This window comes from Entelurus aequoreus, linkage group LG04, assembly GCF_033978785.1.
Source record: "Entelurus aequoreus isolate RoL-2023_Sb linkage group LG04, RoL_Eaeq_v1.1, whole genome shotgun sequence".
In the NCBI taxonomy this organism is placed as follows: Eukaryota; Metazoa; Chordata; class Actinopteri; order Syngnathiformes; family Syngnathidae; genus Entelurus; species Entelurus aequoreus.
In genome coordinates, this window is record NC_084734.1 from 35397461 (window position 1) to 35424954 (window position 27494).

The following is a 27494-nucleotide window of genomic DNA, read 5'->3' on the forward strand; positions in this document are numbered from 1 at the left end:
GTGGTGACTTGTCCAGGGTGTACCCCACCGTCCGCACGAATGCAGCTGAGATAGGCTCCAGCACCCCCGCGACACTGAACGGGACAAGCGGTAGAAAATGGATGGATGGATGGAAGGGATTTTGCCCTCTTACAATGACAATAACAAAAAAACATGTTTTTCATGACCTATGTGCTAGCCAGCCGAACTCCATTCCACACAGAAATGCAATGACTTTGCATTCTTTTATACTGATAAAATTGAAGGCATCAGACGCACCATCAATATCTCAAGTAAAAAAGTTGGATCACCACCCCATTTAGGCAAAAGTAACACAGCAATGATGGCAAGCTTTAATGCCATAGACTCTAAAACTCTAGTGGAAACGGTGACAGCTCTAAAGTCATCCACCTGCTGCCTTGATGTTTTACCTACCAACTTCTTTAAGAATGTTTTTGACTGCCTATCAACAGACATCTTGCAAATAGTTAATAATTCTATTAAATCGGGCAATTTCCCGAAGGCTTTCAAAACTGCAGTCATTAAACCTCTTCTAAAAAAGCAGAGCCTAGATGCCTCTGTTATCAACAACTACAGACCAATTTCAAATCTACCATTCATAAGTAAAATAATTGAGAAAGTTGTCCTCCAACAACTAAATCACTTCTTGGCTTCTACTGGCTGCCACAACAACTTCCAGTCAGGATTTCGACCTCTTCATAGCACAGAGACGGCCCTTCTTAAAGTTATAAATGACATCCGTCTAAACACAGACTCTGGCAAAACTTCAGTATTAATGCTTTTGGACCTCAGTGCTGCATTTGACACTGTCGACCACTCAATACTTTTGGACAGGTTGGAAAACTGGGTGGGGATCTCAGGCACAGTTTTAAGCTGGTTCAAGTCATATCTACAAGATAGGAACTATTTTGTATCCATTGGTGACTTTGTATCAGAACCAACCAACGTAACGTGTGGAGTCCCCCAAGGTTCAATCTTGGGGCCGACTTTATTTAACATCTATATGCTCCCACTAGGACAAATCATGCAAAATAATAACATTGACCATCATTGCTATGCCGATGACACCCAAATCTATGTAGCGCTATCACCAAATGACTATCGCCCCATAGATCTTCTGTGCCAGTGCATTGAGCAAGTCAAACACTGGATGTGCCAAAATTTCCTACAACTAAATGAAGATAAAACTGAGATAATTGTTTTTGGTGCTAAAAAAGAAAGGTTTAAAGTCATCCAACACCTTAAATCACTGTCCCTGAAAACCTCAAATAAAGCCAGAAATCTTGGGGTTATTTTAGATTCTGATTTACATTTCGACAGTCACATCAAATCAGTAACAAAATCGGCCTACTATCACCTCAAAAATGTAAAAAGACTTAGAGGGCTCATGTCAGCTCAAGACTTAGAAAAACTTGTACATGCCTTTATTACCAGTAGGCTAGACTATTGTAATGGTCTCCTTGCAGGTCTTCCCAAAAAAACTGTCAGGCAGCTACAGCTTGTTCAGAACGCTGCTGCTAGAGTTCTAACAAAGACCAAAAAATGTGAGCACATTACACCAATTCTTAAATCCTTACATTGGCTCCCTGTACATCAGAGAATAGATTTCAAAATCCTCCTGCTCACATATAAATCACTACATGGTCTAGGGCCCAAGTATATCACTGATATGCTCCCACTATATACGCCCTCTAGATCACTAAGATCTTCTGAGACCAATCTGTTAGCGGTTCCAAGAGTAAACTCAAATCAAGGGAGATCATCATTCAGTCACTATGCAACACATAGCTGGAATAAACTTCCTGAAGATGTCAGACTCTCCCCAACTCTCACTACTTTTAAAACTAGACTGAAGACTTTTATGTTCACCTTAGCTTTCAGCTAAATCTTTTAATCTTTTAACTTTTAACGTCTGCACTGTTTTTATTTTTATTGTCTGCATTTTAATTTTGCTTTTATTTTCTTTCATTTCACTTTGTTGTCTGTGAAGCACTTTGAGTCTGCCTTGTGTATGAAAAGCGCTATACAAATAAAGTTGCCTTGCCTTGCCTTGCCTTGTTGTATGTCTGGCTGCGGGTCCTGCCTTTAAAGGAAATGTTACCCCTTTCAGAGATTATATTTAGTTCCTGTAACTTTCTGTCTGTAAAATACATCTTTTTATTAGCATTTATGAAATCTAGTGACAATATTTCATGAATAATATCCTTAGATTAACATTCTTAATGTGAATGAATGTTGAATGAATGATAGGTGGTGGTCGGAGGGGCCGTAGGCGCAAATTGGCAGCCACGCTTCCGTCAGTCTACCCCAGGGCAGCTGTGGCTACGAAAGTAGCTTACCACCACCAGGTGTGAATAAATGATGGGTTTTTAACATGTAAAGCGACTTTGGGTACTTAGAAAAGCGCTATATAAATCCCAGGTATTATTATTATTATTATTATTAATAAATTGCAGTAAAATAAGCACACATCTGATTGAGGAGTCAGAGTGTTACAACCTGGCATTTACACATTGTGTGGCGTTCGGGTTGTCCGACTTTTTGTGTGGCCATAAACGCAGCACTGGCTAAGTGCCTTGAGTGCGTGTGTTGGTGCAGGTGAGACAGAGCGAGCGGCTTCTGTTGAAACGACGGATGACAACGTTGGTTTAAGCCTGGTTTGTATGGCAGAAAATTACCAGTTTTTATAGATAAAAGTTTTTTTTACTCATGTTTTTGGTGTGGTTACAAACAGTTTTGCTCAATAAAGTGATTGATGGAATTCCTGTCCGTAAAGTGTCTCGACAGACGATAATTGAACTGTGTTGACCAATATTGTTTTATTCATTGGGGCCACTCTTGTTGTCACCTGTCACTCACAGAGTTGCATTGCATACAGAATAAATTGTAATGTGTTTTTTTGTTTAAAGTTCAGATGGGATTTTAGATTTTTTGCGCTGCATTAATTTGCTGTGCGCAGAGGACGCGTGAGCAGTGCGCAATTGCGCAGGCGCGCACCTTAGAGGGAACGTTGGTCATGGGTCATCAGTTTGAACAGCAACAGAGTCAGGACGCAGCCCTAAGGGGAGCTAGTGCTCAGGGAGATGGCACTGGAGATGTCGTTGCCCACCCTCACAGACTGGGGTCTGTCTGTGAGAAAGTCAAGCAGCCATTTGTTTAGTGGGGTGCTAAATCCAAGGGTGGCCAGTTTGCTCACCAGGTGCTGCGGGATGATTGTGTTGAACGGTGAGCTGAAGTCCAGAAACAACATCCGCACGTGTGTGTCCTTCCCTTCCAGATGTTCTAAGCTCAGGTGGAGTGCAGAGGAGATGGCGTCCTCTGTGGAGCGGTTAGGGCGATAAGCAACTGGTACAGGTCGAAAGTGGGGGGAAATCTGGAGACAATGTGTTCCTTTACCAGCCTCTCGAAGCACTTCATTATGATGGGGGTGAGTGTCACAGGGCAGTAATCATTGAGGGAGGAGACCGTTGGTTTTTTAGGCACTGGAATGACTGTAGCAGTCTTAAAACATGATGGTACCGTAGCCTGGGTCAGCGAGGTGTTGAAGATGTCTGTGAGAACACCAACCAGCTGGTCTGCACATCCCTTAAGCACCCGACCCGGAATGTCATCAGGTCCCGCTGCTTTCCGGGCTTTCACTCTCCTCAGGGTTCTCCGGACATCCGTTGCGTCCAGGTTGATTGGGTGCTCATAAGGGCAAGGGATGGATTTCCTCGCCGGAGTGGTGTTGAGTGAGTCAAACCTTACAAAAAAAACGTCCATTGCATCCGGTCTCCCCTAGAGGGGCGGGGTCACCCACATCTGCGGTCCTCTCCAAAGTTTCTCATAGTCATTCACATTGACATCCCACTGGGTTGTGAGTATTCCCTTGCCCTTATGTGGGATCTGAACCGAGGATGTCGTTGTGGCTTGTGCAGCCCTTTGAGACACTTGTGATTTAGGGCTATATAAATAAACATTGATTGATTGATTGATTGATTGATTGACATAATGGTTGTTGATAAAGCTGATGCTCTTGTCACAGGTGGGGGGGAGTAGCTTTATAGTCCGTGATGACATGTATGCCCTGCCACATTCGTCTGGTGTCTGTGGGGTTATGGAAGAAGTCCTGCACTTCCTGACTGTGAGCACGCTTTGCAACCCTAATGGCACGGTTTCAATTTGGCTCTGGCTGTTTTAAGTGCCACCATGTCGCCAGATTTAAAAGCGTTGTTCCGAGCTTTCAGTATTGCACGTACCTCACTGTTCATCCAGGGTTTCTCGTTGGCCCGTCTGGAGATGTTCTTGATCACACTAACATCCTCCATGCACTTCTGAATGTATGAGGACACAGACTATGCATATACTCCTCCGCACATGTGTGATGATTGTCTGTGGCGACTGCCTTGAACATGTCCCAGTCTGTGCATTCGAAGCAGTCTTGTAATGCTTCCATTTCTCCCTCTGGCCAAGCCCTCACCTGCTTCACTGTAGCTTTTTTCCTGATCAGCAGGGGCTTGTAAGCAGGAATTAGCATCACAGAGAGATGGTCTGAGGAGCCGAAGTGGGGGCGGGGTGCCACCCTGAATGCCTGATTGATGTTGCTGTAGACCATGTCCAGCGTGCTTCCGCCCCTGGTTGCAAAATCCACATATTGATGGAAATGAGGAAACAAAGTTTTTTTGTTAGCTTGATTGAAGTCCCCTGCCACGATGACAACTCTTGATGTGTAGATTGCAGTTCACTGATAGAGCAGTATGAAACACTCAGGGCTTCTCTGCCCCGTTGCACTCACCCCATCATAATGAAGTGCTTCGAGAGGCTGGTAAAGGAATATATTGTCTCCAGACTTCGCCCCACATTCGACCCATACCAGTTTGCTTATCGCCCTAACCACTCCACAGAGGACGCCATCTCCTCTGCACTCCACCTGAGCTTAGAACATCTGGAAGGAAGGGACGCACACGTGCGGATGTTGTTTCTGGACTTCAGCTCAGCATTCAACACCATCATCCCGCAGCACTTGGTGAGCAAACTGGCCCCCCTTGGATTCAGTAACCCCCTATGCAACTGGCTGCTTGACTTCTTCACAGACAGACCCCAATCTGTGAGAGTGGGCAACAACACCTCCAGTGCCATCTCCCTGAGCACCGGCTACCCCCAGGGCTGCGTCCTGAGTCCGCTGCTGTTCACGATGATGACCCATGACTGCTGCGCCAGCTCCACTACTAACCACATTGTGAAGTATGCGGACGACACGACAGTAGTGGGCCTCATCCGTGACAACAACGACATAGACTACAGGGAAGAGGTGAAACATCTGGTTGACTGGTGCAGAACCAACAACCTGGTCCTGAATGTTGACAAGACCAAGGAGATCATCGTTGACTTCAGGAAGCACCAGTCCAGCCACGCTACACTCTTCATCAACTGCACAGCGGTGGAGATGGTAAGCAGCACCAAGTTCCTGGGGCTGCAGATAACTGACAATATGACCTGGTCCCTACACACCGGAGCTCTTGTAAAAAGAGCTCAGCAGCGCATGCACTTTTTGCGTCGGATGAAAAGAGCACAGCTCCTTCCCCCCATTCTCACCACATTCTACAGAGGCACTATAGAGAGCCTACTGACCAACAGCATCTCTGTCTGGACTGGAGCCTGCAATGCCTCAGACTGGAGGTCTCTCCAGAGAGTGGTGAGGACGGCGGAAAAGAGCATCAGGACTCCCCTTCCTCCTATCCAGGAGATCGCAAAAAGCCGCTGCCTGACCAGGGCTCAGAAAATCTGCAAAGACTCCTCCCACCCCCACCAAGGACTGTTTCCACTGCTGGACTCTAGAAACAGGTTCCGCAGCCTCCGAAGTAGAACCTCCAGGTTCTGTAACAGCTTCTTCCCTCAAGCCGTAAGACTCTTGAACGCATCATAATAATCCCCTCAACTCCCCCCAAAATGGATTAACTCGCTGGAATAAAAAAACAATATAACATACATCCATAAACATGGATGCATATGAAAAAGTGCAATATATTTATATGTACAGTAACCTATTTATTTATTTATATATGCGCCTTATTGCTTTTTTATCCTGCACTACCATGAGCTAATGAAACGACATTTCGTTCTTATCTGTACTGTAAAGTTCAAATTTGAATGACAATAAAAAAAAAAGTCTAAGTCTAAGTTTAAGTTTGCACTGGGAGGAATGTACACTGCTGTGAATATCATAACACTGACCGCCCGAAACAGTGTTAGCCCCTTGATGCTAACTGCCTCATCTGGAACGGATGGTTTCAGCCACGTTTCTGTAAGAAATATGGCGCAGCAGTCCTTCATCTCCCGTCTTACATTTAAATCCAGCTTCATGTAGTCCAGTTTGTTCTCCACGGAGCGGACATTTGAAAGCAGGATGGAAGGAAGCGGTGTTCTGTGAGGATTATCTTTTAGCTTGGTTGTTAGCCCCGCTCAGCATCCCCGTCTCTGCTTCCGGTCACACCGCTTACGTCCCCTCCACCAACGGGCCCCGCTGGTACGAGGCGCCGCTGCTTCACAGGCCGCTGGCTGTAGCCGGCGTACTATTCCAAGGCTGCCGAGAAGGTCGAGAGTATACGCATCTATTGGTCTAAAACGGTTTGATTTCTCTAGAACTAAAACTGCCTAGCAGTCGTATGCTGTTTTGGACTAACTACGCTGCAAGTTAACTCTGAAATTTTCAGAATTGACGGGTTTATTTGCAAAAAAGTAATTTGCCAAATTCGACGCATATGTTTAAAATGATCAAAATATGTAAATATTAAATGTTATTATAAATGTGCCTGTTACTACATTACCGTATTTTTCGGACTATAAGTCGCAGTTTTTTTTCATAGTTTGGCGGGGCTCCAGTGCGACTTATGTTTTTTTCCTTCTTTATTATGCATTTTCGGCAGATGCTATTTATACTCCGGTGCGATTTATACTCCGAAAAATACGGTACTTATACACTTACATCATGTATATAAAACATTAATGGTGTTTGGATGTTTTTAAGGGCTTTATAGGCAGAATAGAGCGGCTTCCAATGGCTCCATTATTTAGAATACATTAAAATAAACATCCGTCGTCATGTCTTTTCATAATGATTGCGAACGATCAAAATTCCCAAGAAAATGCAGTTCCCAGATTAAAAGGCCTTGACATCAGCGATCAGCAAGCAGGTTAGCCTCTTACACTAAGTAAAGTGCAACTCCCATTTTGATATTTTTCTCCACAAAGTTTGCAGCCTGTACTGAGTCCTCAAATCTGTGAGTGTGGCCTATGGATAAAGTGATCTGCAACGTCGCCAGGAAGAGAAGTCCAAACTTGAGACATAAATGTAGCTTTTTCTTTTATCGAAGCAAAAAGCGGCTCGTTTCTGAGCTGAGTTAAAGTTGGGAACAATCTAAATGATCTTGCCCACATAGGATAGAGGAAATGCCTCACCCACCCGTCATAAAATCTGGTTCCAGACTTGGAATAAATGCACTTGTACAACCAGCGACTGAGGTTCCCCATCTTTAGGCCTAGCGCGTAGGGTCGGTGGGCACGATCCAACATAGGCCCGTCGTCGACCTTTATCACATCCTGCAAGAACTAACGAGGCCCTCAGTGGAAGGGGTCCCTCACAGCCCTCAGGGAGGCCCACCACTCGGACATTATTCCACCTCGAGCAGCCCTCCAAACCATTGCATTTTTTAGAGAGGAGATCCACAGCAGCAGTTATATTGTTGGCACTAGCATGATGTCCGTCAGCTCGTTATAGAGAAGGCTTTCGAATGGTTTCATAACAGCCGGTATCTCTCCTCTGACAACGGATTCAAGATTGTCGAGGATGTTGGCTCGCATTTCGTCCATCTTCCAACTCCCATCCATCCGACCATTTTCTATCGCTTGTCCCTTTCGAGTCGCGGGGGGTGATGGAGCCTATCTCAGCTGCATTCGGGCGGAAGGCGGCGTACACTCTGGACAAGTCGCCACCTCATCACAGGGCCAACACAGATAGGCCGACAACATTCACACACAAGGGCCAATTTAGTGTTGCCAATCAACCTATCCCCAGGTGCATGTCTTTGGAAGTGGGAGGAAGCCGGAGTACCCGGAGGGAACCCACGCAGTCATGGGGACTTATGCTCCTAAAAAGGACTGAGTCGACGACCGACTCCTCCATGATATCTGGATCCAGAGAAGCACGAGGCTTAGTGTGGCCTGGCTCGTCGGATTTCCCTCGACCAAACATCGCGGAATTCACAGGCACAATGACTAAAAAAAGGAGCTGCATAAGACAGGTTAGTAAAAAGTATTGTAGTGTCGACGGCTGGAGTTAGCAAAAGTGCCAATAAAAAGTAAAAAAGGTCACATTTCCACAGAGCCCGCGCCAAGCACGCCCTACACCGTCCACACACCAAAAGTATTATTTACTATTTATTACTCATTTTCAGTTTTTCCCTTACCTTTTAATTTGTGGTACTGTATGTAAAACTCTGCACTGAAACCATGTAATTTTCCTATTGTGGAAAAAATAATATCTTAAAAATGGTATCATCAAAAGGTGTTTATTTGAGTGGAGGCCTATATTTGCATAATTTCACTTTTAAAATCATTTGGGAAACACTTGAGATGTACAAACACATTCATGTAACCATTTTTAATCATATGAAGGCATTTTTAAACAAAGAGTTAAAATTAAGATTTATAAGCATTTTACCCTGCAAACAAGAAACGATACTGCAACAATGTGTGTGCCTGTTAATGTTGGTGTTGCTGTCAGCGTGATGTACGGTAAGAAAAACTTTGGAAACGCTAATAGGCATTACAATACAGTGTGAACCGTTTTGAACTTTTATTCCAACACAGAACATCACAGTGGAATAAATAATAAAACTCTGATGTGTAAAATAAAAATCTGTTACAAGTAACATTTCCATCCATCCATCCATCCATCCATATCTGTACTGCTTATCCTCACGAGGCAGCAGACTGTGTCCCACTTTAGTAAGAGTGTGTGTATGAATGTGTGCATCATGAGCGAGAATAATCAAACCTTACGCATTTCCGGACTGTTACACGGCGAGAATTCCAGGGAATTCTCTTTGTCAGAGGAGTTGTTGTGACGATGATGGGCAAACTTTCTCTTCAGGGCCTCGGCGATCAGACCTGCTGGGTCGTTTATTGTGGCCGCGCGCCTTTTGCTCTGCCTTGGCCTGAGTGGCGTGCCCCCCGGTGATCTGCCAAGAACAACAAAAAATTGGATACAGAGATACATACTTTACAAACAACACTATTATGTTATTGCATTATTATGCTATTACTATGCAATTATGCTATTATTACGCTATCATGCATTTCAGAGCTGCAGGCTGCAGCTATAGATTATTTTAGTAATCTATTGATTACTTTGTTTGATAAATTGAGAATTCGAACAAAGGACACTTTATAGCCTCAATGCCTAATGCCTTGCCATACTCTTCACTCTTTTTAAAAAAAAATAAACGCACATCAATGTTGAAATTTTAACATGTGAGCGTTGATAAAATAAAAAATTAAAATTTCCTCTCGCACAGATCACGGCACCCATACATCACAACTCTGCACTCTGTTGCATTGATTTGACCATTTTTATTAGTTACACTCAAACAATTAATCAAAGCAAAAGATCGTAAATAAAAAGCTTTTTTCTAATCATATTAATTGATCTAATAAATGAAGCGTTTTATCCGCTAGTCCAACGTAACACACACACGTATATTTATACACATATATACAGTATATATACTGTGTATATATATATATACTGTGTGTATATATTTATATATATATATATATATATATATATATATATATATATATATATATATATATATATATATATATATATATATATATATATATATATCCATCCATCCATTTTCTACCGCTTAGTCCCTTTGGGGTCGCGGGGGGCACTGGAGCCTATCTCAGCTACAATCGGGCGGAAGGCAGGGTACACACTGGACAAGTCGCCACCTCATCGCAGGGCCAACACAGATAGACAGACAACATTCACACTCACATTCACACACTAGGGCCAATTTAGTGTTGCCAATCAACCTATCCCCAGGTGCATGTCTTTGGAGGTGGGAGGAAGCCGGAGTACCCGGAGGGAACCCACGCAGTCACGGGGAGAACATGCAAACTCCACACAGAAAGATCCCGAGCCTGGGATTGAACCCAAGACTACTCAGGACCTTCGTATTGTGAGGCACTAACCCCTCTGCCACCGTGCTGCCCATATATATATATATATATATATACACACACACACACACACACACACACACACACACACACACACACACACACACACACACACACACACACACACACACACACACACACACACACACACACACACACACACACACACACACACACACACACACACACACACACACACACACACATATATATACTGTGTGTATATATATATATTATATATATATATATATACACACACACACACATATATATACCGGTACATATATACTGTGTATATATATATATTATATATATACTGTGTATATATATATTGTATATATAAAATAGTTGCCGATTAATTTAGTCATTGATTCGTTGGATCTATGCTATGCGCAGAGGAAATTTGTTATTTAAAAAAAAAATTAAAAATTATTTTTTTACTTTTTTAAAAACCTTTATTTATAAACTGCAACATGTACAAACAGCTGAGAAACAATAATCAAAATAAGTATGGTGCCAGTATGCTATTTTTTTCAATAAAATACTGGAAAGGATAGACATTTAGTTTGTCTCTTTTATCCGATTAATCGAAGTAATAATCAACAGATTAATCGATTATCAAATGAATCGTTAGTTGCAGCCCTAATATATATATATATATATATATATATATATATATATATATATATACACACAAACACATATATATATACACACACACACACACACACACACACACACACACACACACACACACACACACACACACACACACACACACACACACACACACATACATACATATATATATATATATATATATATATACATACATATATATACACACCGGTACACATATATAGATACATACATACATATATATATATACATACATACATACATACATATGCACACATATGTATACATTTACATATATACGTATACATACATATATACATACACATATATACACATATACATACACACACACACACACACATATATATATATATACTGTATATACACACACACATTATTATACACGCACACACACACATACATATATATGCACACAGACATTTTTACACACATGTACACATTTACATGTATACAGTACATATACATACGTACATATACCACTGGGGTGAGTTTTCCTTGCCCGTATGTGGGCTCTGTACCGAGGATGTCGTTGTGGCTTGTACAGCCCTTTGAGACACTTGTGATTTAGGGCTATATAAATAAACATTGATTGATTGATTGATTTATACATACACATATATACACACACACACACATATTTATATACAGACATATACTCACATGTACAAGTATATATACATACACACACACACACACACATATATATATATATATATATATATATATATATATATATATATATATATATATATATATATACACACGCACGCAAGGAAGGAAAAAGCGAACGTTGTGATGCGTTTTTTAAATGAATGCGCGGCTGTATGCTTAACATGAGAAAAATACATAAATATTACATGAATGTGCCAATTACTACATTCCATATATATTTACAGTATGTATATAAAACCTTAACGGAGGTTATTGAATGTTTTTAAGTGCTTTACAGACGGAATAAATTGACTCCCATCGGCTACCTTGTTAGCTGACTTTTGATCACATTTAGTTACTAGTTAGAATGCTTAAAAAAAGTAAAACATGTTTGTGCTTGTCTTAAATAAGGATTGTGAATGCTTGGCGAAATTCCCCAAAAACTGCAGTTCCTATTTAATATGTTAGGTTAATAAGATGACCTACCTCGCCACTGAGCGTAATTTCACTTGATTCAAGTCCTTGAGGATGTCCAACATGGAAGGGAGGCTGCTGGTAGTCAAGCCAGTAGGTTTGTCCTGTTTTTTTCCCTGACACTTGCGCTGACGGATCAGCTCCACCACGGATGATGTGTTGGCGCAGGAGCTGGGACATGGCGGAGGCGGAGGAGGGGCACAGCGAGGCGTGGATGTGAGAGCTGAAACAGGCAACACCGGCAGCGTGATGTTTGGACTGCGGGATTCCGGCAGCCCTACTAAAAGAAGGAGAGGAACAGCCTATGGTGACACACCGCTTCAAAACTCCAATCTGTAATAACATGTGAGTACCGGCTATCATCATGTCTATCTGAGCTCGCAGCTTCAGCAACTCGCCCTCCAGCGTCGTGATCTTCTGTAACGCTTCCTGTTCCGTTTTCATTCCAAAACCCCCGCTTCCCCTTGATGGGTGTTTCCTCACGTCTCGACCCAACGCTGCTCTTTGCTTCTTCAATGGCAGGTGGTTCCTGTAAAGCCAAAATCAATCAATCAATCAATGATCACTTAAGTCAGTCCAAAATATTTTGTGTGTACCCACAGAACATCAGCAAATGATGGAATGGCAGGTGTTTCCATGGTGACGTCCGAGGATCCATGGGGCCTGGAGTTGAGGAGTGGGATCTAAGGTGCAAATCATGCACATATAAGACTTACGGTAACCATTTCCTCAAATAATAGCCGGGGATGACTTGATTTACTCAACTTCCAAAACCACCACATGTATAGAAAAAGTACGGCATTTGTTGGACAATAAGGCTTTATTTGTACAAAATTCACCTTTAAAACATGTATTAATGCATAAGGGTAAGGTATTTATCTGAGGGGGGACATGTATTTGTGCAAATACACTTTTTAAATATATTATAACAAACAAGGTGTTTATTTGAGGGGAGGTCTTTGTTTGTTTTACAGATGCACTTTAAAACATTTACTCATTTTTAAAAGGGAAAGTGTTCTCATTTTCAGTGGAGGTCTTTATACGAATACATTCGTTAAAAACATTAATAAAATGTCAAATGTAGGTTATTTGAGGACGGGGGCTAAAATTTGCACAAATGCAATTGTAAAATACTTATTAGGCGATTATTTGAGAAGGCCTTTTTTTTGTACAAATGCACTTTAAAATATGTATTTATATATAAGGTTAAGGTATTCGAAGGGAGACATTTATTTGTACAAATGTTCTTTTAAAACATTTACTGATACTAATACAGGTGAAAATTAGGACAATATTTAAAACGTAATTTGTGTATTTGGTGTATTGCACTTGTAAAATATTAATAGCAAAGCTAAGGCATTTATTTAAGGGCAGGCCTTTGTACAAATGCGCTTTAAAATATATATTAATTTATAAGGGTAAGGTATTTATTTGAAGGGAGATATGTGTTTGTACAAATAAACTTTTGAAATATGCAATAGTAAAGATAAAGTGTTTATTTGAGGGGAGACTTTTATGTTTTACAAATGTACTTTTAAAACATTTACTAATATTCAAAAGGGAAAGTGTTCTTACTTAGTGTTAAATATAACATGTTAATTAAAGAAGAAGCCTTGTCCATAAGTTAACGGTTGTGTTTATTAAAGTGGAGGCCTCTATTTGATTAAATACTGTAAACACATATTACTACCGTAATGTACTGGACTCTTTTCATGCCATCCAAGTGGATGAAAGCAGTACAGTAGCGATGATAGAGCGGCCGTGCCAGCAACTTGAGAGTTCCAGGTTTGATTCCAGCTGCCGCCACCCTAGTCCTAGTGTCCTTAGGCAAGACACTTCACCCTTGTGGTTAGCGCCTTGCATGGCAGCATCCGCCATCGGTATGTGCATGGGTGAATGTGATGTATATGGTAAATCAATTTGGGTATCAGTCCAGGTATAGTAAATAAGTACAGACCATTGACCTAGTGGTGGAGCTGCTTGTGAACGGAGTTTCACAGCAAAAAATAAATAAACATACATCATTAGGGTGTTTTGCGTACCTGAATGTAAACACGTGGCGTAGGCTTGAGAGGCAGATTGGAACCAATCATTCGCACAATGCTGCGATACTGTCCACACAGAGGACTGGCCCACACCGGTACCAACTACACAAAATAGAAAGAAACAATAAAACAACAACCAGTCATTTTGACCATCAATGTTCCTATGTGAACGTGTGCACTCACCATTTCCGGAGGGACTCCAAAATACTCCAGCACTATGCGCAGCACATCCAGTACATCCTCCAGCAAAGACATTGGCCTTGACGAGTGAGTTGATGCAAAGCTTCTTCTTTGCCTGTTTGCTGACTTGTTTAGGGAACAACAACAACACAGCAATTAAACCGTCAAAAGTCACGTTCATCACATCTGTTAAAGATAACAAATCAACATTTTACAATTGACTCATCGTTCCAGTGACGTGCTGTCAGGGGAGGCAAGTGAGGCAGTGCCTCACCTTGCCACCAGGGGGGTAAAAGGCTTAACCATCCAACCATTTTCTACGCTTGTCCCTTTCACATGAGATGTTCAAAAACGAAGTAATAAAATAAAATAAGTTTTAATATTTATCTTTTGGTCTATGTGATTTTGGTGTGGTTCCTGTATATTATATTTATAACAAACATGGCATTTTTATTAGAGTAAGCCAGCATTTGTGGGTGTTTTTTTGTCAGATGCAACAATATTGTTTTATTGCTTGGAATGAAATTGAATTAAAGGAAAGTGTCTGCCAATATGGAGGATTATATACTGTATCCAAGATTAAATACTTCTCTGAACTGGACTTTAAGACAAAATGAATGTGAGCTATCATGGAGGATAACTATTACTGCTTCAGATACAAATACAGAAAGGTAAGATACACTCAGGGCAGCACGGTGGAACAGGGGTTAGTGCATGTGCCTCACAATACGAAGGTCCTGAGTAATCCTGAGTTCAATCCCGGGCTCGGGATCTTTCTGTGTGGAGTTTGCATGTTCCCCCCGTGACTGCCGGGTACTCTGGCTTCCTCCAACCTCCAATTCCACTAAATTGGCCCTAGTGTGTGAATGTGAGTGTGAATGTTGTCTGTCTATCTGTGTTGGATTCGATGAGGTGGTGACTTGTCCAGGGTGTACACCACCTTCCACCCGAATGCAGCTGAGATAGGCTCCAGCACCCCCCGCGACCCCAAAAGGGACAAGCGGTAGGAAATGGATGGATGGCAGATACACTCACAATACTTGATTTATTTTGTTAAAAGCAAATTGGACTAAAAAGTATTTAATAACAACGTTATCAAATACTTTTTGGACCCATTTATCATATCATAATGATAACGTTTTTATGAAAGCAAATTACTCCCTTCTTTTTCCTGTTACTCTAATGTGCAACCTAAATCAACAATGATAAGAGCTGCCCATTGATTGATTGATTGAGACTTTTATTACATATACATTTAAGTAAAAAGAAGAAGAAACAAACCCTCTCCAAAAGTATCTATATGCCTCACCTGGTGTTTAGTTCACTGCACGTCACTGTATCGTTCAATTCTAACGGTTTTAAAATTGCTGAATAAGTTGACTTGCAGTGACGTCAAGAAGGAAGTGGTCATCGTTACAGACTTTAAAATGTCACCTGAACGCAGCATATATTGAAACGTTTGTACACTACGTAGCTAACCGCCGTTTGATTTGAATTTGAAGTTTTTAAAATTCCGTCTTATTGATGTTTAAAAGCCTAATCAAATGTTAACATGGATGAGACGAAAAAACCTTGGTCATCTAAGGAAAAAATCTCCGCCGTAAACTACACAATTGATCAAAACAATGAAGCATACTTACCATTGACTCTTCTGGTTTTACCCTTATAAGGCTTATAGCAGTTGTGAATAAACCATCATTTTGACAAAACTATTAAATCTGACTCGAACTGTAAATAAAACCTTGATCTCTGCGGCGTTGGGTGAAGTCTACAAAGTCAAATACGACGGGTTAAGTTATCTCTTCTGTGATTGGTCCACAGACAAGCAGCCAATAGAATTGGCCGACACTGCAGGGTGAGGCGCGGCTTCGACCAATTGCGTTTCACCTACAGCTGGTGACGCCAAATTTGTATTTGTACGCACGAGCTGCTTTTCTCCTGGGTAAGAAAACATGGCATAAGCAACTTCATTGTTTCTTTTAACGCCTTTGAAGTCAACACATCACTTCTGTCTACACCTACTATTCTGAATTGCCGTATATTAGGCGTTGATATGCGTTTAAACAGTTAGCTTGGTAAGCTAGCTGTAGCGTTAGCATCTGACACGCTGAAAGTTAGCCTCACTAACGAATGAGTAATGATTCTGAATAAATGGCTGCCTGTGTTTCAAGGTGGCTGTTAAAGATGATGGATGCACTCTCCGTGGTGAGCCAGTTGCGGGATCTGGCGTCCGAGCCCCAAAACCGAGAGGCCATCGTGCAGGACCAGGGCTGTCTACCCGGGCTGGTTCTCTTCCTTGACCATCAGAGCCCGGAAGTGTTGCTTGCAACTCTGCAGGTAAAACCAAACAAACATGCTGGTCACACATGTACTGTGAACTCTTTAACACATGGATTTGTTTTCGCTGTTAGACACTACGCTACTTGGCTGAGTTATCCCCCAACATTCCCACTATGAAGAATGAACTTGGGATGATGGTGAGCCTGGAAAACCTCATGGGAAGGTGAGGTTGTTTTCCCGAAAGGGTGAAATTTTTCGTATTCATATGCGTTTTACTTAGGCCAGTGGTTCTCAAACTTTTTTTGTCATCCCCCACTTTGGACAAGGGGGAGTTTTCAAGCCCCACCTGCCCCCATCGCCCCAACAGAACGCTAATGCCAAGCTTAACATTTTCAAATTTATTGAACATCAAGTAACATCAAGTTGTATACATTCAAACTCAATAACATAAAATAACATCAAGTTTAATAATAAATAAAATAACTGTGCAGCTGTGGTATAACTTGCATCAAGTTCAATAATAAATCAAATAACTTGCATCAAGTTCAATAATAAATCAAATAACTTGCATCAAGTTCAATAATAAATAAAACAAAAGTGTTATAACTTGCATCAAGTTCAATAATAAATCAAATAACTTGCATCAAGTTGTAATAATAACTAAAACAAAAGTGTTATAACTTGCATCAAGTTCAATAATAAATCAAAAGTGTTATAACTTGCATCAAGTTCAATAATAAATCAAAAAAATTGTTATAACTTGCATCAAGTTCAATAATAAATCAAATAAAAGTGTTATAACTTGCATCAAGTTCAATAATAAATAAAATAAAAGTGTTATAACTTGCTTCAAGTTCATTAATAAATCAAATAACTTGATGCATAATAATAAATAAAATAAAAGTGCCACTTTGCAATCTTTGCAAAAAAAAAAAAAGGAGGAGCTATGCATTTTGGCAAGACAGGGCAAGTGAACAGGGGCGCCGCTAGGGATTTTGGGCCCCATGAAAATAATCTTTACAGGGCCCCCAACACAGCAGCAACATTTTTTGATGCTATTTTACATACAATTATGCATTTTAATGGTATTCTGAATACAATAGAATTAATTTTGAGTAATGTATTTGCTGCACCACTGATTCTTGAGACTGTGGTAAAATGTATTATATTTTGTATTATATTATTATTATTTCAACACACACAGCTGCTCACCTCCTTCCTCATGTGGGGGCACTGGGGCTGATTCAGGGGCAGGGGGACTTGGGGGCTGACAGACAGCTGCTGCTGCTGCTGGTGCACTTGACTCTGTTCAGAATGAGGCATCATTTTGACAGAGGGGAGATCAACTATTATTGAATAAGAACAGCTTGATAAATGTTTGACTGGATTTATTATTTAACTAATATAGCAGTAAAATGTAAAAATCCAGAGTTTTCTTGAGCTAACATGGTGAGAAAAGTGAGCTAGCTTATTACCACAGACAGGGACAAAGTTAATATGCATAACTTTCCACCACAACTAACAAACCCACCTTTTTGGGGGAAATATTGGGTGACATATTGTCGACCCTTCAACTCCTTCTCCTCTCTTATTTTATTTTCCTTTCTTTTTTGGCTGCCTGATTTTTGAGGCATACTGCTGTCTCCTCCGCTTTGCCCGCTGTGGCGCTGTCTGTCTGTGACAAATCGTGGTGCTCTACCTGCAGCTGATCTAGTCGGACTGAACCATTTTACGTAAATAGAGGGGGGGAAGGGAGGGCCCTGCAGGTGTTGATGCTTCCAAAACAAATAAAGGTATTGTTACCAGGACATGAAAAATAAAACATGTGTGATTATATGTTAGTTAATAACTTAGTGTCATTATTTTTTCTGTATTATAATTTCATCATCATTAGGGGTCTCTCTGGGCCCCCCTCCATCATGGGCCCCTAGAATCCGTCTCCTTTACCCCCCCCTTTTCGGCGCCCCTGCAAGTGAACATGAGTTTTACAGTACTCCAGCATTAGTGGCTGCAATGAGCCTGTTTTGCACTGCACAGCTTTTCAAATCGGGGTTGCAGGCTTGACACTGCCACTGTTAAAACCTCATTGAGTTCGGGGCTGAGCTGGCTTGACGCGAGTGCTTCCCGGTGAATGACACACAGTGTGTCCAATGCGCATTTGGCGCAACCCTCTTTATTAGAGCCTGCAGCCCGTTTCTTTACCCTGCCATGGTCTGTGCGCCATCAGAGCAAAAGCCCACACAGTTTTCCCATTTAAGGTTGTGTTCTTTGAGGAAACTGTCCATTATCTCGAACAGCTCATCAGCAGTGGCTCTATTTTTTATGTATTTCTAAAACAGCAAATCCTCGCACAGTGACTCGCCATTCACAGAGCTTCTGCTTAGCCCCGCCCCCATTCTGTTTCTATCTCTGTCAAACTTGCGCTCCTACCTAGAAATTTAAAGTCTACAGGAAAAATAAGTAATTTACATTTATTTATATAGCGGATTCCACAGACAGAATCACAAAGTGATTTACAGTGTGTATAGAAAATGAAAGCATAGTAAAAAAAATAATCTAAGAATATAATTAAAAAAGTAAAGTGAAATTTCCTCCCGTTCCTCGCGCCCCACCTTTCATGTCTCTATTCCCCACCAGTGGGGCGCGCCCCACACTTTGAGAAACGCTGACTTAGGCTATGTCTACACGAACACGGAGAGTTTCAAAAACACATATTTGGGGTTAAAACAATCTCCATCCACACAAGTGTAGTTTCAAAACTGTCTATGTCTACACACTAACGCATACACCTGCTGCCATGCACATTTTGTCCAATCAGAAGCCTGAAAAAAATCAGCAATAGCTGACTTTGTGGCATTACACCTCTGTTATGTTTATTTTGATATATTTTAGACGTACAATGACATGTAGGGATGATGTTTGATAAGAAATTATGGAGTTTGAGCCTATTATCGAATCCTCTTATCGAACCGATTCCTTATCGATTCTCTTATCGAGTCCAGATAGGTTGTTGTATATGGAAAAAAACACACAATATTTGGTTTAACAAAAGCTCACTTTTATTATATAAGAAAAAAATAAAATCTAATAAATAAATAAATATTGACTGTTACCCCCCTAAAAAAATAAAATAAAATAAATAAATATTGACTGTTGTTACCCAAAGTATATTAAGTGGGATTTTTCAGAAAAACAAATATATACAGTAACACAAAAACAACCTGTCTCTGTGATCACTATAGGTGTATAAATAATAATATAGTGTTAAATAAAATCAGTCCCTTGGGCACAAAACTTAAAATAATACAGTTCTCCAAAAAGTACACTTCTGCTGCTATTTGACATAACTGTTTGTTATGATGCTTTGACATTTTTGCACTTTATTTCTTTATTGAAAGAAAATTCTATGAAGAGAAAAGTTGTTTGCAAATGTGGTTACAATGTTAAAAAATGAAAAGTTAAAGCTAAAAAAAGAAATACACTTTATTGAGTTAACATTATTTCTTTATAGGGGGAAATATGTGATGTTATGAGCTAGGGAATATAACAACTACACTACCCAGCATGCAACGGGAGTGACGAGCATGCGCGGTAGCCCCGAAAAGTGTTGTTGCATGTCGTCACGCCGGCAGCTAAGAATGAGGTTGTGAGCACGCTGTGAAAGTAAATGTCAAGAACTCAGCCAACACGCCTCGTCTGCATTATTTCTAATTAGACAGACAACACATATACATTGTGATTTTGTTTTGTTTACAAGGAAAGAAAAACAAAAGTTAAAAAAGGGAGATCATGTCATATATGTTGTATGTGCTGCGGTTGCTTTAAGAACGTTGCGGCAGCTGCCGTAAAGGAGGTGCGTTGCTAGCCTGGTTGCTATGTTTCCGGTTGGTCGTAAAAGTGTTTGTCATGTGTTTGTACCCTGCTCAAATCTCTCAGTAAAGTTATTCATTGGATTATACCTTTTGTTTTGAACTTTATTACACCTTGGAGCGCTTTTTCCGGTCCACTGTTTTTCCTGCTTTCGCTATCTGTGCCTAATGACTGAGCTACGTGACGTAATTTCTTGTGATGTCTCACGGAGCATTTCTTGTCGGGACGGGATTCGTTCCCAGGGATTCGAATTAAGAACCAATTCTTTTTCTTTACTATAGTGGTCTCGATAACGGGTACCGGTTCTCAAAAAGGGATTCGAGTCTGAGGACTCGGTTCTTTTCTTATCAAACAACCGGGAAAACCGGTTTCGAGTATCATTCCTAATGACATGTACATTATCTTTAAAAGCAGCCTGCATATACACAGAGCTCTGGGAACATTATTAAAGAGCGAATGCACGCCTGTGCTGCTGAAACCCAACACTCATAGAATTATAACATGTTTACCAACATGGTGATATAGTCTACATGTTCAATGAGGTCTACATTATTTCTCAAATCAGCACGCACTAACAAGCCAAGGAAGCCCTTTCGCATGTTTGAGTGCCTATATAAAGCAGACGTGCCTGTGCCGCTGTAAAACTCTCGTGGAATTACAAAGCGTTTAATCATCCATGTAGTGATATAGTACATTTGCAATTACGTGTATATTGTTTAACATCAGTACACACTACAAGGAGGACGCTACATTATGTTTTTTTTAGTTGCTTGGTTGCTTTTTACCCGCGAGCACGGTTTTATCTACAAAAGTGGGAGCGAGACACGTAGCGTGGCTTTGACAGTAGGATTGCTCATTTGCATCAAAACAGTTGTTTTTTTTCACTACAATAGGGCGAAACCACACTTGCCTAGGCACACCCTCCTGGATTTGGAATATAAACATTTGGGGTTTTGGTACCAGCCGCTAGACTAGATTTGACCAATCTAAGTCTATGAGCATGAACTGATGAAGCCTACTGAGATATTGACACCAACTGCTAGACTAGATATGACCAATCTAATGCTGAGCATGAACTGATGAAACTTATTGACGGCTTTACATAAAAACATATGTTATGTTTTGTAAATGATTACCTCACATAGGGACGACCAGTCAGTGGATGTCACCAGTTTGGCTAAGGAGGTGTATGGAATTCTGACCGCACCTCCTCTTCCTGTACATCGCACACCTGAGAGAAGGAAGAAGTCACAGTTCTTCATTAACTCTTCCTACAAGAAGGCCAAGTGTGTCACGTTACACATTCAGGGCCTGGACAGCGCTGTGAGTAGACCATACATGTAATTAGCACCTGACGTGGTAGTGATAAGAGTATTGTGTCTTACTAAGGACCAGCGGGGCTTGTGCGAGGAAGCTCTGCTGAAGGTTCGAGGAGTCATCAGCTTTACGTTTCAGATGGCGTCCAAGAGATGCACCGTGCGCATTCGCTCTGACTTACCCACTGAGGTGAAAGGCACTTCTCACTAAGCGTGTGTTTATTGGGAATCACGTTACAAACACAAATGTTGTTTCTACTTTTGCAGAGCCTTGCTTCTGCCATCGCAGACACAAAGGTGTTGTCGGCCCAACAGGTGGTGAAGAATGAGGCGGGAGAAGAGGTGAGCCTGGGACAGACAATCCAGAAGGGTCAAGTCACTTTAGCCAATCAAAAGAAAGTAATTTCAGGAAAATAAACACTTTAGTCAAAGATTACACAAAACCAACCACAAACTATTGCAAAAACATTGAAGGGGGGTTTGTCCACATCTGTCTCAGACAGTTCGTGCCTCTAAGAAGCACTGTTGTGTACTTTATACACTGTAACACAGGGGTGGGCAATTAATTTTTACCGGGGGCCGCTTGAGCAACCCGAGCACTGCTGGAGGGCCACATCGACAATATTTCAATTAAATTTTGCTCAATATTATTTTTGATATATACCGTAAGATAAATAATAATAATAATAATATTTTAATTTAACCTAACTTAACTTTATACCAAAAGCACTGCTTTGGAAATCATTTGTACCCCTTTCAGAGATCACATTTAGTTCCCCTTAAACATCCTCATGTTGCACAATGAAATGTAAGCATAGGATGAAGTTTAAGATTTAAGATTAAAGTACCAATGATTGTCACACACACACTAGATGTGGTGAAATTTGTCCTCTGCATTTGACCCATCCCCTTGGGGAGCAGTGGGCAGCAGCGGCGCCGCGCCCGGGAATCATTTTGGTGATTTAACCCCCAACTCCAACCCTTGATGCTGAGTGCCAAGCAGGGAGGTAATGGGTCCCATTTTTATAGTCTTTGGTATGACTCGGCTGGGATTTGAACTCCAACCTACCGATCTCAGGGCGGACACTCTAATGTGCATTCCTGTAGCTTTCTCGAGTAACAGCATTCCATGATTAATATAAATAAATTAACATTAATAATAAATGACAGTAAAATAAGCACACGTATGACTGAGGAGTCATAGTGTAACTTTGTGTGGTGTTTGAGTTGTCCGACTTTTTGTGTGGCCATAAACGCACCAGTGGTTTAGTGGTGTGCGTGTTGGTGACAGAAGACAAGTTGGTTTTGGCCTGGTTTGTACGGCAGAAAATTACTAGTTTTTCGAGATAGGAGTGTTTTACTCATGTTTTTGGTGTGGTTATGGCCGAATATAAACAGTTTTGCTCAATAAAGTGATCAATATAATTCCTGCCCTCAAAGCATCTCGATAGACGTTACAATAATTGAACGGTGTTCAATTGAACGGTGTTGACGAACACCGTTAGGGCCGCTTGTTGTCACTGTCACTCAAAGTTGCATTGCAAAATTACACAGAATAAATGTGTTTATTTTTTTTAGAATTCAGATGGGATTTGATTTGATGCGCGGCATATATTTGCTGTGCGCAGAAGACGCTTGAGCAGTGCGCAATTGCGCAGGCGCGCACCTTAGAGGGAACGTTGCTTGGCAGTCCATGTCTTGTTGAAAACACAGCATTTGTCATCAACTTTTCTCTTTTTAGCGTCTCGGGTGTAAACCGTGCATCACTTGTCGCTGTGCACCTTCACTCACAGGTTACACACGGACATACGCCCATAAATAACACTTTTCAAAATAAAAGCAGCACAGTTGTATTGCGCGCACAACATAGATGTTTTTTCAACTTTATTTTGTAATTTGTGATTGCAGCTGTTCACAATCACGCACGCGTATAAGTCCACACGGAAGTAATACAAATAACGCTTTTCAAAACAAAAGCAGCACCGTTGTATTGCACACTTGACATATACTTTTTTAAATTTATTTTGTAATTTATGATTGGCCTTACGCGGGCCGGACAGGGACGCACAAAGGGCCAGATGTGGCCCGCTTGCCGCAGAATGCCCAGGTCTGCTGTAACATATCACACAGAACAATGTAACATTGAGTGGGACAGGAGCACACAAATGTTAGCAACACTAGCTTAGCTACTGTATGTGAGCAACATGCTAACGTTATGCTCTGCCTTCCGTTTTAAGGGGGAACTGCTTTCTTTTGGGAATTTTGCCTATTGTTCATAATCATTATGAAATACATGACAACGGATGGATTAAAAAAAAAAAGCATTAGAACTTGTAAATAAAAGTCCGCTTACACCGGAGCCAATGGGAGCTCCTCTATTTTGCCCATAAAATCAAATAACTATTCAAAAACCGCCAACAATACTCCATCTACATTTCGTGATTTTGATATTAACCAAGTATTTATGATATTTTTATTATAAGCGCTCACGAAGAGAAACTATTTGTAGCAACGCCATGATCACTTCCGTGTGTCCCTATGTTGACATCAATGAGTGGTCTGCTGCTTCCTTGCTCTCTGTAAGTTTATTGTAGATCATAAATTATGCATCTCACCTGGACATGAGACGTCTTGAGTAGGTATTCCGACAAGTTGGTACAATTTGACAGCCGTTAATGACCTGAAACTGGCAAGGACGACACAAAAAGACACATCGTCACGTCCTTCATAATGTTTGTGAACGATATTCAAAATTTCTAAAAGAAGTGCAGTTCCCCTTTAACAGCAGCATCATGCTAGGTTAGCTGAAAAACCCCAAAATAAACTTACAGCTCCCATGTTTTGAAGCTGACTGACGGATCACGAGCTCTGGGATTTATTTTCAGATTTGTAGCAAAGCCTGAAGGTTTTTTCTTATTGAAGTCAAAAGGTGGAGCAAACATGATAGATTTTTCTTATGATTGGTACTCAAAAACAGACACTAGTCTAGAGTAGGGTTGCAATGATCATAGATTTTGACTGTACAATTATAGCCTTGAGTAATCACAGTTTCTCGATTATGTATTCATTTTACAAAGGGCTGTCAAACGAATAAAATATTTATCGCGATTAATCGGTTTGTTTATAGTTCAAATTAATCACAGATAGATGTAAAAATATTCATTAATAAAAGTACCCTAGACAGACAAATAGATGTCAAGTTTTTATTACCATGACATGACTGTACAATTAGTTTGCCTTATTGAAATGTTTTTAAACATTATGCCTTTTTTAACAGCTCAACACAAAATCGACATACCGTACGCACGCTTTAAACGACGATTGAAAAAAAAATTACCTTCAGTGCTTTGGCGTCTCCTAAGATTTTGTGGGAATACAACATTTGTATTCCTGTTGTAGGAGCACTTGCATTCAGAGGAGGAGCTACACCATGTTTGAATACCAGTTTCACACAATAATAACACAAAATGTGGATTGTTATGATCATGCTATGATTGTTAAAGATGTTTGGGAATGTAATCTGTGAATCGATTCTGAATGGAATCGTTACCACCAAGAATCTAATCAAATCCTGTGGTGCCCAAAGATTCACAGCCCTACTGCTTGCTGTCTTACTTTTCTGCAGAGCTTTTATTCAATTTTACTAAAACAGTTAAGACTTAAGAGTAACCATTTACATTGTGTTATTAATGCATTCAACCGTAAGGTAAATACAGGAGTAAAACTCCATGCAAGTGTCCAAAGCGTGCCAGCTGGCGTTCGTTTCAATGATGTAGTTTCACGGCGATCAAAGATAAAATGGTTTCAGGAAAACGACTTGCCATGGCTTTGGATCTGAGATGTACACAAAGACCCCTTTTCTCTGTGCATTTCTGCTCACTATTTTCAAGCTTGTGGCTCAACCGTAACAAAACGCTATTACTTTTTTCCACGCTACGGAATGGACTTAGGGTCAAAAAGTAGTAGGCACACATGCGTGTTAAAAAAGATTAGCGTCATTAAAGGAACTTATAGTTAATGTGTAAACTTTGACAACCCTAATTTCACAGCAAAAAATATATAAAAGCACATACCTTCCTTGTGTGTTCTGTCAGAAAAAAACATAATCAAATAACATCCATCCATCCATTTTCTACCGCTTGTCCTGGTCGCTGGAGCTTATCTCAGCTGCATTCGGGCAGTAGGCGGGGTACACCCTGGACAAGTTGCCACCTCATCACAGGGCCAACACAGATAGACAGACAACATTCACACTCACATTCACACACTAGGGCCAATTTAGTGTAGCCAATCAACCTATCCCCAGGTGCATGTCTTTGGAAGTGGGAGGAAGCCGGAGTACCCGGAGGGAACCCACGCAGTCACGGGGAGAACATGCTAACTCCACACAAAAAGATCCCGAGCGCAGGATCCAGCCCCGGACCTTTGTATTGTGAGGCGGATGCATTAACCCCTCTTCCACCGTGCTGCCCTATCAAATAACATAATAGTACAAAATAAATATGAACAAATATTAATGTAATTAATTGTATTTTTAATATAAGACTTAAGTTAACAATTTATCCCCCAGGGAAAAATAATACTTCATGTGGGTAAACTCAAGTGTTATCGTCATCCATGCCCATGTATTCCTTTTTAATAGTCTATTTTATGCTGTGGTAATAACTGGAATGCACATACAGTAATTAGATCCATGGTAAAGTGCTGTTATTATACAAGCTCTTGTTGTTATCTTAGTGTTTTACACTTGCTATAATAACTTACAATGTTTATAGTAAATTCAACACAGACAGAAAAAAGCAATCTCTAACATTAAATGGTCACTGAATGAAGCCCTTGCCAGGAGTACCTGATGCTGTTTGTTTACAATGAACTGACTCACCGCTAAGCTACTGATTGTACTATAAGGAACGCCTTTATACCAACTCACCATTCATTAAGTAACTTGCCACTAACATACGTTAACTCTGTTATGGTACCTTCAATGTGGTGCAGCTTTAAACACAAAAGTAGACTTATTAGACCCTTTAGCTGCAACTTTCCCCATGGCAGGTTTTGCACGTGGGCGAGCCATCGTCTTCAAAGACTTCCTGGTAATTTTTTCAAGTACCCAAAATGTTCTCATAATGATGACTTCAGTCTTTTTTGGGCTTGCTGCCTTTTTTAGGCTAATGTAGCATACTAGCATGTCTCTCTCACATGTGCACCACTGGTGTGTGCCGAGCATGATGTCCATTTATAGGAAGAATGAAACGGACGGTGGTGGAGCCTTTGCAATTAAATAACTGACGTTTTGAATCACGGTTAATCGTAAAATTGATTAATCGTATCTCTAGTCTACAGACATTTATTATGATCAGAACATCATTAAAAAGTCTCTTGATGAAAAGGGGACTGTTAAAACATGAGCTTTTTTACTTCTCTTTCCTCAAGGTCTTCATCCTTCTAAACCCATCTGTAGCAGAGGTGCATCAAATCTCTGCTCTGCCAGACTACCTTCCAGAGGAGGAGGAGAGTCCTGAGAAGGAGGTGGACCGTGCCGTGTCCCGCACCACCGCCAAGGATGACGCGAGCGGGAGCTGGCTTAACGCCGCAGCCAGTTTCCTCACCAAGACATTCTACTGGTAAAAGACTCCACACAGATGATTTCATTCAGGTTTTTGGCTGGACAACTGGATTGGTTTCCTGTAAATATTTACTTTAAATCTGTACTCTTTTCTTTATTTTTGAACACAAATCAGTATTTGCGCAGATAGAATAAACGCTGCTCCTCAAGCACATGGCTCCTTTT

At 40.8% G+C, this 27494-nt stretch overlaps 3 protein-coding genes across 4 annotated transcripts in view; 1 reads left to right on the forward strand and 2 right to left on the reverse strand.

The window, feature by feature from the left end:
• Nucleotides 1-8818: 8818 nt before the first annotated feature.
• Nucleotides 8819-16372, reverse strand: mtfr2 (mitochondrial fission regulator 2). Its single transcript, XM_062044705.1, is given in 7 exon segments — nucleotides 8819-9218; nucleotides 12025-12292; nucleotides 12366-12582; nucleotides 12585-12695; nucleotides 14055-14159; nucleotides 14241-14359; nucleotides 15878-16372. Coding segments are annotated over 6 exon segments (963 nt in total). The 5' UTR covers nucleotides 14313-14359; nucleotides 15878-16372; the 3' UTR covers nucleotides 8819-9028.
• Nucleotides 16023-27478, forward strand: armc1l (armadillo repeat containing 1, like). Of its 2 annotated transcripts, none has more exons than XM_062044706.1 (7): nucleotides 16023-16179; nucleotides 16409-16574; nucleotides 16649-16740; nucleotides 21533-21710; nucleotides 21777-21893; nucleotides 21971-22045; nucleotides 27137-27478. In XM_062044706.1, exons 2-7 carry the CDS (start codon nucleotides 16422-16424, stop codon nucleotides 27329-27331), a joined length of 810 nt encoding a protein of 269 aa, XP_061900690.1. In that variant the 5' UTR covers nucleotides 16023-16179; nucleotides 16409-16421; the 3' UTR covers nucleotides 27332-27478. The 2 variants fall into 2 exon arrangements, with proteins under 2 accessions (XP_061900690.1, XP_061900691.1); XM_062044707.1 differs by lacking the exon at nucleotides 16023-16179 and adding an exon at nucleotides 16181-16312.
• map7b (microtubule-associated protein 7b) overlaps nucleotides 21984-27494 on the reverse strand; it is a 62546-nt gene continuing 57035 nt past the window's right edge. The window contains exons 20-21 of the transcript XR_009825883.1: nucleotides 24319-24389; nucleotides 21984-22051 (exon numbers count right to left, since the gene is read on the reverse strand). The gene's annotated coding sequence lies outside the window, so the exon portion shown is untranslated. The remainder of the gene's footprint in view (nucleotides 22052-24318; nucleotides 24390-27494) is intronic.